The sequence below is a fragment of the Aphis gossypii genome, chromosome 3, assembly GCF_020184175.1.
Source record: "Aphis gossypii isolate Hap1 chromosome 3, ASM2018417v2, whole genome shotgun sequence".
NCBI lineage: Eukaryota > Metazoa > Arthropoda > Insecta > Hemiptera > Aphididae > Aphis > Aphis gossypii.
Window position 1 is genome coordinate 43324006 of NC_065532.1, and position 13464 is coordinate 43337469.

Genomic DNA, 13464 nt, shown 5'->3' on the forward strand with positions numbered 1-13464 from the left:
AACTTGTTTCTTGTAGTAAAATGCGCTTTATATGTAAAAGTTGTTCCTTACGCGGTAGTTAAGTAAATTAAAATATGTCGATGAAGTTTCTCCCTTTCATTTCATCCAAAAAACTTAAAAATTGCACAGATATTTTGTAATTATAATTTGATATTCATGCATTTTTAAGCTTATAGAATAAGTGTGGGGAGAGGGCAAATTCATAAATGTATATTATTTTTTATGAAAAATAAATCAAAACCAAAAAACAAATCGTAAACAAAAGTATCTATCTAATTAATATAATATTTATGTATATATACAATTTAGTTTAATTATAATGGAAGGAAACTTTTAATTATACTATATAATATTATGACTTAATACACAGTAATATCATATTGGTTTATAATTAACAACTGAAGCATAGTACATCTATTAAGTTACCTATTGAAAACTAACTTGTCAATTAAATTTCGTAACACGTAATATTTGTTATTATTGCTTGTTACGTACAAATATTTTTTTAGCAGATTTGAAGATTCAGTGTTTGAAACGGCTGTTAAAATGTACAATCACTGTAGCAAAATATTACGAAACGTATTTGATGTGTATGCCTGCAACACAATCGCCAGTACATTACTATTATGAATGCACTATACGCACTGTAAATTAGCTAAAAGTATAAATCCAACACGACGATTTAACGGCAGCAGAGGTCAGAAAGGGTCAAATAAAACAGCTCCGACCAGTAAAATCATGTACGTAAATATTATTATGTAAATGCCAATTATATGCGAGAAATTGTGGTTAACACAACAGATGAGCACCGAGTACGTAGGAGTATTTAATTATATTATAAGCGCGCATCATTAATCGTTGGTGTGGTCTAATGCGGTCTGTTTAAAGTAAAATTAAAATAATCATAATAATGGTGAAAACAAACGTCTTTCACAAAGTCACATCTTATACGTATTGTGTGCATATGTATATTACGTATATCAAAGACAGAGTTTCATTTTAAATTTATGTCGATATACTGTAGTGTGACAGATGGCGATCGATTTGTCGGCGTTGCGAATTAAATCGTTTCGTGACGATCGGCGCAGGTTACCAGCTTGCTACTTATAATGTATTAATGTGTATACATACGATATTTTGAAGTCGCGTTATCAAACAGAAACCTGCGTCGGGGCATTACCGACTTTTGAATTTAACGCTGCACTGATCACTTAGGTCTATCGCACAGATGATAACATATTTCGACTATTATAATAACAATGCGGTCTCGATGGACAAATCGCCAACCCCAAAAATAACGCGTGCAGCTGTACCGCCACCGCGCGGCGCCGTTTTGATCCGATCGATCGGCGCCGTCCCCTTAGTAACGGGTACACACATCACACACAACACGTCGTATTGCCGGCGAATCGTACGAAAAACCTCGATCTACCGAACAGAATAAAAACCGAATTTTTTCTTCTTTTTCAAAAAAAAAAACCATTATCACCGCGACCTCGACGTCGGTGTGACCGCGATGGACCACGCGCGACCGGACTCGGCGGCGGCGGCCGACGACCCGGACGACCCGGACGGTCGGCTGTACGAGTATCTGTTGGACAGCGGCGCGTTTAACGACGTGCACTCGTTGGCCGAGTCGATCGTCGGCTCGACCGATTGGTCGTCCGACTTGGACGGCGGCGGTGACCGCGACGTGGACGACGACGCGGACGACGACTCGGTCGCCCGACGGATCGCCGACCGGCTGTTGGAGCAGAACGCCGACGACGTGGACCGGGCGCTGGACGCGGCGGTGCGCGACTGTCTGCTGGCCACCGGGTCGGCCGGCCGGCTGGTGGACCGCCGGTGGCCGGGCCTGGTGGACATCGGGCCCGGTCGGTCGGCCCGCGACACGGCCCGCAGCCTGAATGCGCTGCTCCGGTTGCCGTTCACGTACGACACGTACGCGGGCCCGTACTTCCGGCGGCTGACGGACGGCCTGTCTCGCGCCCTGTCCGGCGACGTTCACTTCGGGCTGGCGGTCCGCGCGTACGCCAAGCTGGTGGACGCGGCGCCCGACCCGGAGACCGCGGCCGAGAGTTTCTGTTCGCTGTGCGAGGCCGCTCACGCGCGCTGTCTGTTGCGGCAGCGTCGCGACTTTGGCAAGACTGTGTCGGCCGTGTCGCTGACGGTCCGATGTCTGTCCGCGGTGTGCGGCCGGGCCGCCGGCTGTCGCGCGGCCGTCAAACCGGCCGTCGTCGAGTTCGTGGCCACCGTGGCCGCCGACCCCGGTGGCCGCGGCCCGTACGCCGTCCTGTGCTGCGCCGATCCCACCGCCACGTGGTTCGACGCCGTTTCTAAATACCACTCGTCCCGATCGGTATTTTTTCAGGTGAGTGACCTGCATCGTATATAATATTATTATTACACTTTTCCTCCGTCGAATCGTCTGTAGATTAAATTTATTTTCTACGGAACCGCACGTTCTGCACAGGAGTTTAAGTTTCTTTACGGCGGTGTTTTGGGGGGTTACTCTGCCGAAATCGCACGTTTGCAGGCAAACTATTTAGTTAAATCCCACAAAACTATATTATAATATAAAATATACTAAAACGGTAGTATTTGACATATTACACTATTACGGTTCGTATACGTTAGGCGCGAAACAGACTTCTGAAACGATTAAACGCTGTTAGGGCTGTATACGCTAAAGTGCAAAACGATCGATGAAGTGCTGTAAAAAGCAAAAAGAAATTCTTGACTGTTTTAGTTTGAGGTTGTTTGCAGTTGGTTAGCCATCGTCGAAATTATTATTCTTCATTTAAATTATTCTTTTTATGAATGTTTTAATACAGTCGTTATCTATTAGGTTAGTGCAGGTATTTGGGCTTGAATTGATTTACATGAATTTTGAGTTAAATTTGATTATTTATTTTTTGTGACGTATATATTTTTCGAAATAAACTAATTGATAAATACTTTTTATATATTATGCATGAAAAATTGATCTATTTTAAATTAATTTAGTAATTATCAAAATAAATTATTATGATAATTATATTTCGGATTAAAATATAATACACAGCATTATATTATACGGTTTTTTTGATATAGTTATTTATTCTGTGGTGAATCATAAGATATTAATTTCAAGCTATTATCATTTCAACAAAATAAAATTATCTGTATTTATGCGGATGAACAAAACATGGAAGGTTCAATTATAATGAATTTAATGAATTACACCAGTATAATCGGTGTACAAAAAGGTTGTTATTGATTGAAAATAAAAATATTTGATATAATATAGTTGAATATAAAAATAAAAGACAAAGCATAGATTATGAAGTTCAAATGAATTACACAAATTCATTCCGCTGTCAAAAATCCATAAGCTACCTCGTGGGAGTACAATATTTGACTTTATGAATTATGAAGTAAAATATCAATTACTATGGTACTCTAAAAATATCAGTCAGTAAAATAATTAAAACATTTGTTAATGGTTATTAATTATTACGTTACTATATTTCTGTTTTTTTTTCTATTTTTTTTTAGTAGTCTACTATTAAGTTATTATTGTAAATTCAATTGTGATCTCTTCGCGCTGTTCTTAAAGAATAGGTAGATTGACTTTTGTAAAATTTTTTTTTAGAACAGTATTGTATACATTCGAGTAATATCCTATTTTTTTTGTTTAAAAAGCATTTAGAAATTGTGACTCATTTCTGAAGTTCACGTTAGATATGACGTTCTAACTGTTATTCCTAATAATACTACCGTGGACGAATAATAAGTCTTGCGTTTTTGCCTATATGTAGCCCGCTATACCTTCTTAGTACGCGCGTACTTGACGGTACTGACGGCTATATTGCGTCAATTGATCCGTACGATATTTTGTTTACCACAGTGCCTGGACGGCGACCGGAAGTTGCTCCGGGCCGTCGTTTCCGGTTTCCACGAGTGGATCGTCGAACCCGAGATCCCTCGACGGTCGGACGACGCGGACATCGCGACCGTTGTCCGGTACGCCCGCGCGCTGCACGCCACGCACCTGTTGGCCAAGATGTTCAGGTACCGCGCCACGGCGGCGATGTTCCCCGTCAAGGTGTCCCGGACGGTGCGGATCCACTCCACGGGCATTTCCAACCACTGTCTCGGGTTCCTGTCGGCCAACCGCCGGGACGTTCCCGGGACGCTGGCGCACGGCCTCTGCCTGCTGGTGGCCGCCGTCGCCGCGTCCCATCCCGAGATGCTCGATTCGGTCGCGGACAACGCTTTTGGCTTGCGCGTACTGGCCGAGGTCGCGGACCGTTCAGACGCGCTGGCCACGCGTCCACAGCTGGTGGACGGGCTGTTCGAGAAGAGGCGCTGGAAGGACGCGGACGCGGACGCGGATTCCCTGACGGCGGTCGCGGCCGCGCTGACCGACAGAAGTCACGACGAGATCTGGAGGCTGGTCACCAGGAGGATGTCGTTCTTGGAGGACGCGGCCGCCCGTCGCGGTCCCGACCGCGGACACCGTCGGTCGCTCTTGACCAACGTGCGCGGCACGCCTCTTGGCACGCTCCTGTACGACGCGCCGCAGCTGGAAGACGCGGCCGCGGATCGGGACGACTTCGATTGGTTGGACCCGCGACACCTGTTGATGCTGAGCGTCGCCTGCACCACGGCCGCCGGCAGACATTGGCTGCATCGGACGAACGCGTTCGGTTCTCTGGACGGATTCGTTGCGGACCGTTCGCGCCAAGCGGAAGTCTCTTTGGACCCGGACGGCGATAGGAAGTCCCTCGACTCGATCGTCCGCGTCGCCTATTCCTGTTGCGCGTCCACCGGAGGTCAGCTTTATTGTCATTATTATATCATCCTCATTCTGTCTAGTAGTTTTGACCAAATTTATCAATTTAAAATATTCACCTCGTACGCATATTTATAGTTTTTCCCTTTTATGAGTACCAAAAACAAATGCAAATAGATGACATTATATTATGCACAAATTCTAGGGACTTCTTACTTCTACGTTAGTTTAGTCAACTTTCATACTTGTATAGGTGGTATTTTTACGAAGACGATCTATAGTTTAATCGGTTATATCAATGAGAGAACTAGTGCTTTTTTATTATTTGTGTTCCTCATAGTACCTATTCACAGCATGCACTATGGCTGAATTTTTTATTCAAAATATGTAGGTCATCATCGTTTAAATATTTAAATAATTTGGGAATCGTTGTTAAACATCATATTATGTCGTATAGATAGTTCATATCGGTTGTGTGAATTTCAATTTTACCATTTATGGGGTTTTTTTTTTACAGGGTTAAACGTTGTACTCGACCATCGTCGAATCGACGGTCCGGACGCCGCAGTGACCGGCATAGTGACACTCACCGAACTTTATTACGCTTCGTTCAAAAACTTTGACGGCTATCCCTTTGCGAGAGATGTTCTCGTGATACTGTGGCTTCGGTTAATACAAGCGGCCACTCACACGTTCAGCTCACGTGTTTACGCGGACTTAAAATTAAAATATCAAGTATAAACGTACAATAATAATTTTTATCGTACCTACCGTTGTTAGCCACGGTCGACGATAGTGTTATGAAAAAAATAAACATACTTAATACAGTGTACGCGTACAGAATATTGATACGCTATTCGTGTACCGCGTATAACTCATGACCTAACTGCATGCGTTTACGGTAATGTACCGTTTTAAAGTTCGGTCCGTTTGGACGGCGCAGCGATCACTAATCATAATGATCGTCTTTGCCCTCCAGTCGTAATAATAATGTTACGCGATCGTGTGTGCGCAGCTCACAGTGTACATACCATAATATATTATACCGTACGGTTTGTTTGAAACCGAATAGAAAGTCAATACTGAATTTGTTGCGCAACCGTAACTCCTAAAAGTTTCGTTTTAACCGTCGATAGCGGAGAAGGGTCGCCCGTGGGTTTTGTTGTGTGTGATGTTATGAAATGTTTATTTTTGAGCGGTTTTTTGTTTGTGTTTCTGACAGGAAACATTATTAAAGCTGTCCGCCGAGAGCCGCACGGAAGATGAAATAGTTTTCGTCGACGAAACTACCGAACTTTTGACAAAATTACAACGCCCTCTGCTGTCGGACGGCCCTCGGCGCTCCACCGAGTCTACCCCTGGCGCTCTGGCTGGGTTTTTGACAAACACTAATCACCATCACGGCGGCGTCTGGTTACAGAGGGTCCGCTCTATAATAATCCGTTCCGACCAGATAACCGTTAGTACATGATAATTATAGGTTTGATTCACTTATCATGCTCATCCCCGTCGACGTAGCAATAATAATATTATATGTTGTAAGCGTTTTAATAGTTTCTGAAAAATCAGAATTTAAATAATTGCATAATCAAAAGACGTGGGCGAGTATGTATGCTTGGTGTAATATAAAAGTCATAGAAACGACTTAAGCGTATTATGAGTTTGTATAACAGCTGGCACGTTTTGGCAGGGAACGGAGACGATGGATTTAATAGCTTCGGTTGGCCGCCGCCGTTTCGACGGCCAACTCGACCTGGGAGCGTTCGATCATAAATTAAACCTAACCGATTTCGATGTCACCGGAATACGATTTGCGCTGAGGTTACAAAAACACGTTATAATATTATAATATACTACTCCGTTACGAAATTTTTTTTCCTCTACATATTAGTTATTATTATTATTATTATTACTATTCTTGTTGCAGGTATGGGTCAAGCGTCGGGTTGGTGGCTGAAGATTCGGTGACGTCCTCGGAGCTCGAACAACTATACGGCAGTGTTGAAAGACGAGGATCTTCGGGGCTATTCGATTGCATGACTTGCACGTTGTTTATAGCGTCGAGAGGATCGAAAAACGGGTTTGTGATACACACCTGCGTTGGCTGCAGAGGTTTTTATAAAAAAAATTATATAAAATTTATGCTTGTAATAAAGGTGTATTGAGGCATGTGCCGTACTGCTCAGACTCTACGAAACGACACGATACGTTTGGCCGCCGGCATTTGACGAGGACGCTGACAGGAGGGCCGCTTTTGGTCATCTGGTCGAAGGGTTGTTACAACAAGAACAACCTGAAGTATACAACGCGTTTAAGGTCAGGAAATATTGCGCAGAATATAGGTTTATTGCTACGTGCATAAGTATATGGGTAGCGGGGGTGGAGCGTGATAAAAAATTATGCACATGTTAAAAAGTGAACGACGAAAATCAATTTTTTTTAACATTAGTACGGTTTTATCTATAGTATAGATTTAAAAGGAAGTCAAGGGAGTCTTGTTAGATAGAAGTATAAACTTTTAATCATTAATCATAATAGTTTTATTTTTTTATTACGTTATATTTTATGATTAAAGAACTGATCATAAATATTATTCATATTGCAATATAAGTACGTAATATACCCATTATATTAAACTGAATAAATATAAGACCTTTTAAATGAATTTATAATTTACTTATTTAATTTCGTTAAAAATAACTTCAAAAATAAAATGAAATTCTAGTAAATAAAAAATAAAAATAATTGGGAGGCTGCTATATGCTGTGTATTGTGCGATTGTAGTAGATATGGTAAATTATTTAATACGATAAACAATAATTCTAAACTGAAATGATCTATCAGCGGATCTATTTGTATATTATAATAATATCTCTATTATTTATTATTTTTACAATTATTAGTGATACGGTATATTGAATTAATTTTTTTAAATTCAAAAAAATTGAATTTATCATACTAGTATGAGTAATTAGTAATTACCTAAATACTATAATAGGTAGTATATAAACTATACTTATTTAGTTGTATACATAATATACATATATAACAATGTTACATTATTGTTATTAACTTTTGAGCCAACATTGACTTAACATAAAACGGTATAAATACGGAAATTAACATAAATCTTTTAATAATATTTTTTTTATAGTAAATTCATTAACGTATAATAATATACATAACAATTTCTAATAATATTTTTGGAAAACAAAAATAACTAAACAAAATAGTAAAAATTTTATTTTACTTTTAAAATACCTAACTTAATAACAACTTTAACTTAAATATTTATTTTAATTTTGCATATTATAATTTTTTTTAATTTTTTAGATTTCAATAAGAACTACTTACGAATAATATTTTATTAATATTTTTATTTTCAAGATGAAGCCATAAAGCCATTAAATTGAAAGTTGTATAAAATTTAGAATCACTAAATTCGTGCTCAGAAACTAAAACGTGAGAACTTAGTAAGGTAACTAAACATTTTTTTTGTTCAGTTTTTGGCTAGGATAATGAAATAAAATATTCATTATTAAAATATAACGAGATAAATTTTATCTTAAATATATAAAACAAATAAAAATCAATTTATTTTCAAATTTATATATTTTTATAATTATAAAATTTCTGCTCATGCCGATTCGCTAATAATATAAAAAATGTCTATATATGTATATTTACAAAATAGAACATTTAAAATTTAAATTCTAAAAACAAATACTATGTAATAATTTCATCCCTTGATAAAACTGAAAAATAAATATATATTTAAAGTAAATAGGTAAACAATTTTAGTCAACTGTTGACTTTTTATTGGGAGTGGTAGTTACTATTTACAACCAATTCTCATACTGCCATACTAATTGGGCCATTATGTTCTCTGCAGGGAAAATGTATATAAAATACGCGATATCCATCATATAAACAGGAATACGAGATTAAAAAAGATCGGTAGTTATAAGCAGCGCTTTACTGTTAATTTTCAATTGGCTCATCAGTAGCTAGGTACCTATCTCGTGATATTGACCCGTTGATAGTCGTGATTTATGCGTACAAGTAACCTACGTTTCACTCGGTTTCCAGTTTCCAATTATAATCGCTCATTGCTCAAGGCAGTTGTTTAAAATTAAATGAAGTATATTAATATTAATAGGTATAATTATAAACTATATGAGTGATTCTCTCGGCCACGGATAATGTCATTTAATCTTATATGTTAGATCAGGTCTTGTAGTGGGTAGAATATTGAAAAACGTCAAAATATATTAATTTTATAACAAATCAAATAATATTTGCTTGACACAACGTCGTTATTACTTAAAACGTAAAATATGAATAAAATGGAAATATTTATTATGCGGTCGGTGTAACAACTCAATAAAAATATGTAATAATAATGTTTATGTACACTATCTTATCATAGGTTATAGTTATAAAGATACTCGTAGATTAACATATTTATTAGTTAGTAAGTACGGTATGTGTGATTTAAAACAGTTATTGCATTTGCATTCAAAATAAGAATGGGTAAAAAAATACGGCGCACGATAATCGGTGAAGTATTAAAGCAGTGCAGAGTGCATAAATATTATTTTAAATTTATTTCATAAAGTATAAGCTCTTTTTATTCGTTCATGAAACCATAAACATACTGTCATACTGATGAGTAAAAGTGGAACGTTATAGCTTCGTATTATAATAGTAGAGTTCTGGGAAATGGGAATTTACACGACTATAATTATCGTGAACACAAGGCTAACTCCAGTATTATAAAATTAAAAGAAATTATGTAAATCCATATTAGTCATTAGGCCTTTACACAATCATTTTTAGTCCCGATATTATTATTTATGCAGATTGTTTTCAAAGCCGTGAATGAATATTCGATTTAGAGAAATAATCGAGGGCCGAGGCTCAAACTTCACTAAATACATTATATTATTTATTAATTTAACAGTTTTCGAATTAATTTGAAAATTCTGTACAATAAAACAATTCAAGTATACGCGCGAGTGGATTGAAATCTTAAGTCTACTTTAGTACAAATATGAAATAATCGTTTTCAAATTCATTTGATTTTGATTATTTTATTCATATTGTAAAATTGATATCGGCGCACTTTACATAGTATTAGTTTATATCATTATTATGACGTTAAAAGTTATCAGAGTTTAATTTTCATTGACGTAATAGCTTTTTGAATTTAAAACGTTTTATATTGTAACGTTTATAAATAAATTACTATTATATTGTATTTAAGTATTAAAATATTTATAATCATATAAATCTCGCTACACACGTACTCATGCCTTAAATCGTTTGTATATTATATATATAAATGTACATATTATAATAAATTATATTAGAGACACATGATGATACATCAGTACTGTGACCTATAATTAGTATCCAAGCGCGTTGCGTTATTTTTATTATATACTTTACGTATGTTTATTCCACGCAATAATGTTACAATATTATAATACAAAAGTTCATTTGGCTCGATACGCACACTACTACGACACAGTCGTATGCGAACTTAATTAGTGGTTTTTTTTTTTTTTACATTTTTTTTTATGTCAGAATCGCGTAGGGACAAGAAATTAAAAGAAAAAAAAACATAATATTTATATTATTATTATTATTATGATAATGACGACTCGGGGAGGTCGAATCAAACAATGGAACGTTTAACCTTTTGATGACTTTTTTCTAGTCGATATTATGTGGTTTCGTAGTAAGTATATGTTTCACCACCGTAATAAGTGAGATACGACAATCATTGTTCGTATATAGACGTAGGTACTTCACATATTATATAAATTACACACGATAATATAATAATTACCGCGACTGTGTCCGATCCGCCGAGTGTGTCAATGCCATATCATTGCTCGTTTCGCATAATTCATTATAATAATATCATCGCGTTCTAAATCACGTCATATTAAAAACTCGTATTCGGTTACAGATGTCTGGCGTCTCGTGGTGGCTTCTGTGCTCCGGATGGGCATCCGACTGTTTCTGGGGCCGCCTGAACTGGTCCGAAATTTGCCGCTGGCTGTGTCTGATCGTCGTGAACCCGGTAGACTATCAGGCGTTCTTTTTCGTCTGTTTGGCCGCGGCTCAAAAGCGCCGGTGGATGGAAGCGTTCGTCCAGGGCCGGTTTCACGATACCGTTTACCAGGTACTATTTTTTATGCATGAATACGGTTTGGCGTATTTAAATGAGGAGGAAACGAGATCAAAATATGTCGACATTCGAGTTTAAAAACAAAGCGCCATCATTTAATATCAATTTACCAAAATGTATTTGAACAATAATACGATTTTATCGTTATGTAATCTATGATATTAATATTTTCATTAGCAATATGACCCCAAAGTATTAACTAACTTTCTTTTAAAATAAATAAATATATTATTAGCAACTGTATCAACATTTGTTTTAAATGTATTTACTTACATGGTTGTAGGTATATAATTTAGAATATAAAAATTTAAAAAAAAAATCTCACAGACAATAATTAACACTTAAACAACCACGATAATTTCGTACTGATATTGTATATCGGTGGTTTTTATTTTCCAGGGCGATTTCAGCGATTTCCGACTGGATGAACATGCCATTTATTTCGAGGAATTGGCGAAAAAGCACCAACGGTGTATATCGAAAAAACTTGCGTCCGAATTCGATATGCATTAAATTGAGAGTATTTAATAATATAATAACTTCGTTCAACTGCAGTTTTCGATATTTCAGTTCACTTTTGTGCGTTAACGACGTATTGGTATTAGTATGTACATACCGGATCCGTTTGTGCATATATAAGATACATCCATAACGTATAACATTATCGAACGACGGCGCGTTGTATACGAATTAGGAGAGTCACTGCGGTGTACAAATGTACAGATCCGCGATTGACATTAATTATGGCCAAATATTGATTCAACCGCACTCATGGAAGGACATAGCATTTATATATGGGTTTGGAATTTGTATCCCAGAAATGCCGACCACGACGTTATTAAACCCTGCAGGGTTGCAAACAGATCTGTAAACATTACTGTAGTTACAGTATTGACCGTGATCTAAACTTTAACCGTCGTCGAGTAATAAGTGTCAGCCTAATGAAATTAATATCATATTATATATTGTTGCTGCTGTTGGTTAACATTATAATTTCAAATATTCGTTTTATAAATCCAATTGTCATTGGGTTTCAATTGAATATCATAATATGTTCTCTTGTAAGTTATTTTTTTGCGAAATCATCATGTAGGTATACTTGATGTAAATCTCAAAAACCAATATAGGCGTAGTTGTTTAAATATGCGTCGCATATAGGATTTGGTTATTTTAAAATACGCAGAAATTTAATACGAGATATTGGAATCAAAAAAAGATATGTACAAAACGATCGAAATGTATAGTTTAAAAGGATTCGAGTACGTCCTTTGGGCATACTATTTTCCCCGAGGAAAACAGGCCGAACGTAGTAAAAAAAAAAAATCGTGTATTGAAAATCAAAAAAAAGAATTTGGGAGAAAGTCTATTTTAGACTAAGCAGCAGTTATGCCACTGTAATATATTATATTATTAAATCTTGATCATATTTTATTATTGTCACTAAAATTTACTAATGAAATCTGTTGCATAACACTCGGCATTACGATTATTGGATGCATATATACTATATAGTGTATACACATCATAAGCGTGACGTAATTTTGATAAGAAATTAAATTGTAATTGTATAATTAAAATGCCGTGCTTGCGAATTACTGAAAGAAAACACTATTTGTGAAATCCTAAATGATGATAGATTTCAATTAGGTACCATTACTGTTATGATGGTGTGAAAGTTGTGAATAAGTTATTGTTGATCGCTTAATTTGAACGTTTTATTAATGAATGGCTAATTGACAGTCCGGGAATTCGATTGATGAGTAATAAATAATTGAACGGTTATCGGAGCACAAATATGAATTCTATCTACATTTGAGAAATATACAACGCAGTTAAACATTTTGACATTATTTTCAATTTCCGTACGGCGGACGACGTAAATATAAGATAACGTGCGCACGCAGTATAATGACGAATTATAAAATTACGTTTTATTAAGTCGTAACGCTGTACCTATTGGTATGTATTTATACATCTCAATAAATATTGTTATATTACAGTTTGTATAATTATATACTTGTTCATTCACCCGAATTACGGGAGAAGAAAACGAACCCGTTGTGAGGCTACGAACGATGACAGCGCAATATTAGCTAATATTATGTAACAACTGCAATACTAGAATATTTGAGTATAATACTATCGTTTTTAGGTTTTTGCAGTTGGAAAATATACGTATTTTTTTTATTTATTTTTTTTTTTGGATAACAATGGAATCGAGAAATATTTTGCCAACTGGGGTTTTTTTGTTTTAGTCGGCGCTGCAAGTATCAGCTACCTATACTCTCATACTCGCATTTTCGTAGAAGGGTTCCGTTCGCAAATTGGATTGTGCAACGTTCTCAAAGGTGAATCCCCCATCATTCTTACATATCATTACGCGGTTTACCGATGGAAGGCGAGTATATAATGTAATAGTCACAAGTCTGCAGACCTTTCACGTGCGTCACGAGTGGAATAACAATTACTGTTCGTCGACGGTATGAGA

The 13464-nt window shown here is 36.8% G+C and overlaps 1 protein-coding gene across 2 annotated transcripts; it reads left to right on the forward strand.

Annotated features, from left to right (window-relative positions):
• The first annotated feature begins 1254 nt into the window (after positions 1-1254).
• LOC114129809 (uncharacterized) lies at positions 1255-11946 on the forward strand. 2 transcript variants are annotated; one of them, XM_050204193.1, is made up of 10 exons: positions 1255-2371; positions 3890-4817; positions 5295-5512; positions 6000-6236; positions 6468-6598; positions 6705-6857; positions 6934-7093; positions 10755-10970; positions 11376-11496; positions 11547-11946. In XM_050204193.1, exons 1-9 carry the CDS (start codon positions 1517-1519, stop codon positions 11487-11489), a joined length of 3012 nt encoding a protein of 1003 aa, XP_050060150.1. In that variant the 5' UTR covers positions 1255-1516; the 3' UTR covers positions 11490-11496; positions 11547-11946. The 2 variants fall into 2 exon arrangements, with proteins under 2 accessions (XP_050060150.1, XP_050060149.1); XM_050204192.1 differs by lacking the exon at positions 11547-11946 and having other exon boundaries at positions 11376-11526.
• The last annotated feature ends 1518 nt before the right edge of the window (positions 11947-13464 follow it).

Bases quoted from the DNA above. Each gene is read 5' to 3' on its own strand.
- LOC114129809 (XM_050204193.1), top strand. From the start codon at position 1,517: ATGGACCACGCGCGACCGGACTCGGCGGCGGCGGCCGACGACCCGGAC. The intron at 2,372-3,889 runs GTGAGTGACCTG...TGTTTACCACAG, and splicing joins CCCGATCGGTATTTTTTCAG to TGCCTGGACGGCGACCGGAA. The intron at 7,094-10,754 runs GTCAGGAAATAT...ATTCGGTTACAG, and splicing joins AAGTATACAACGCGTTTAAG to ATGTCTGGCGTCTCGTGGTG.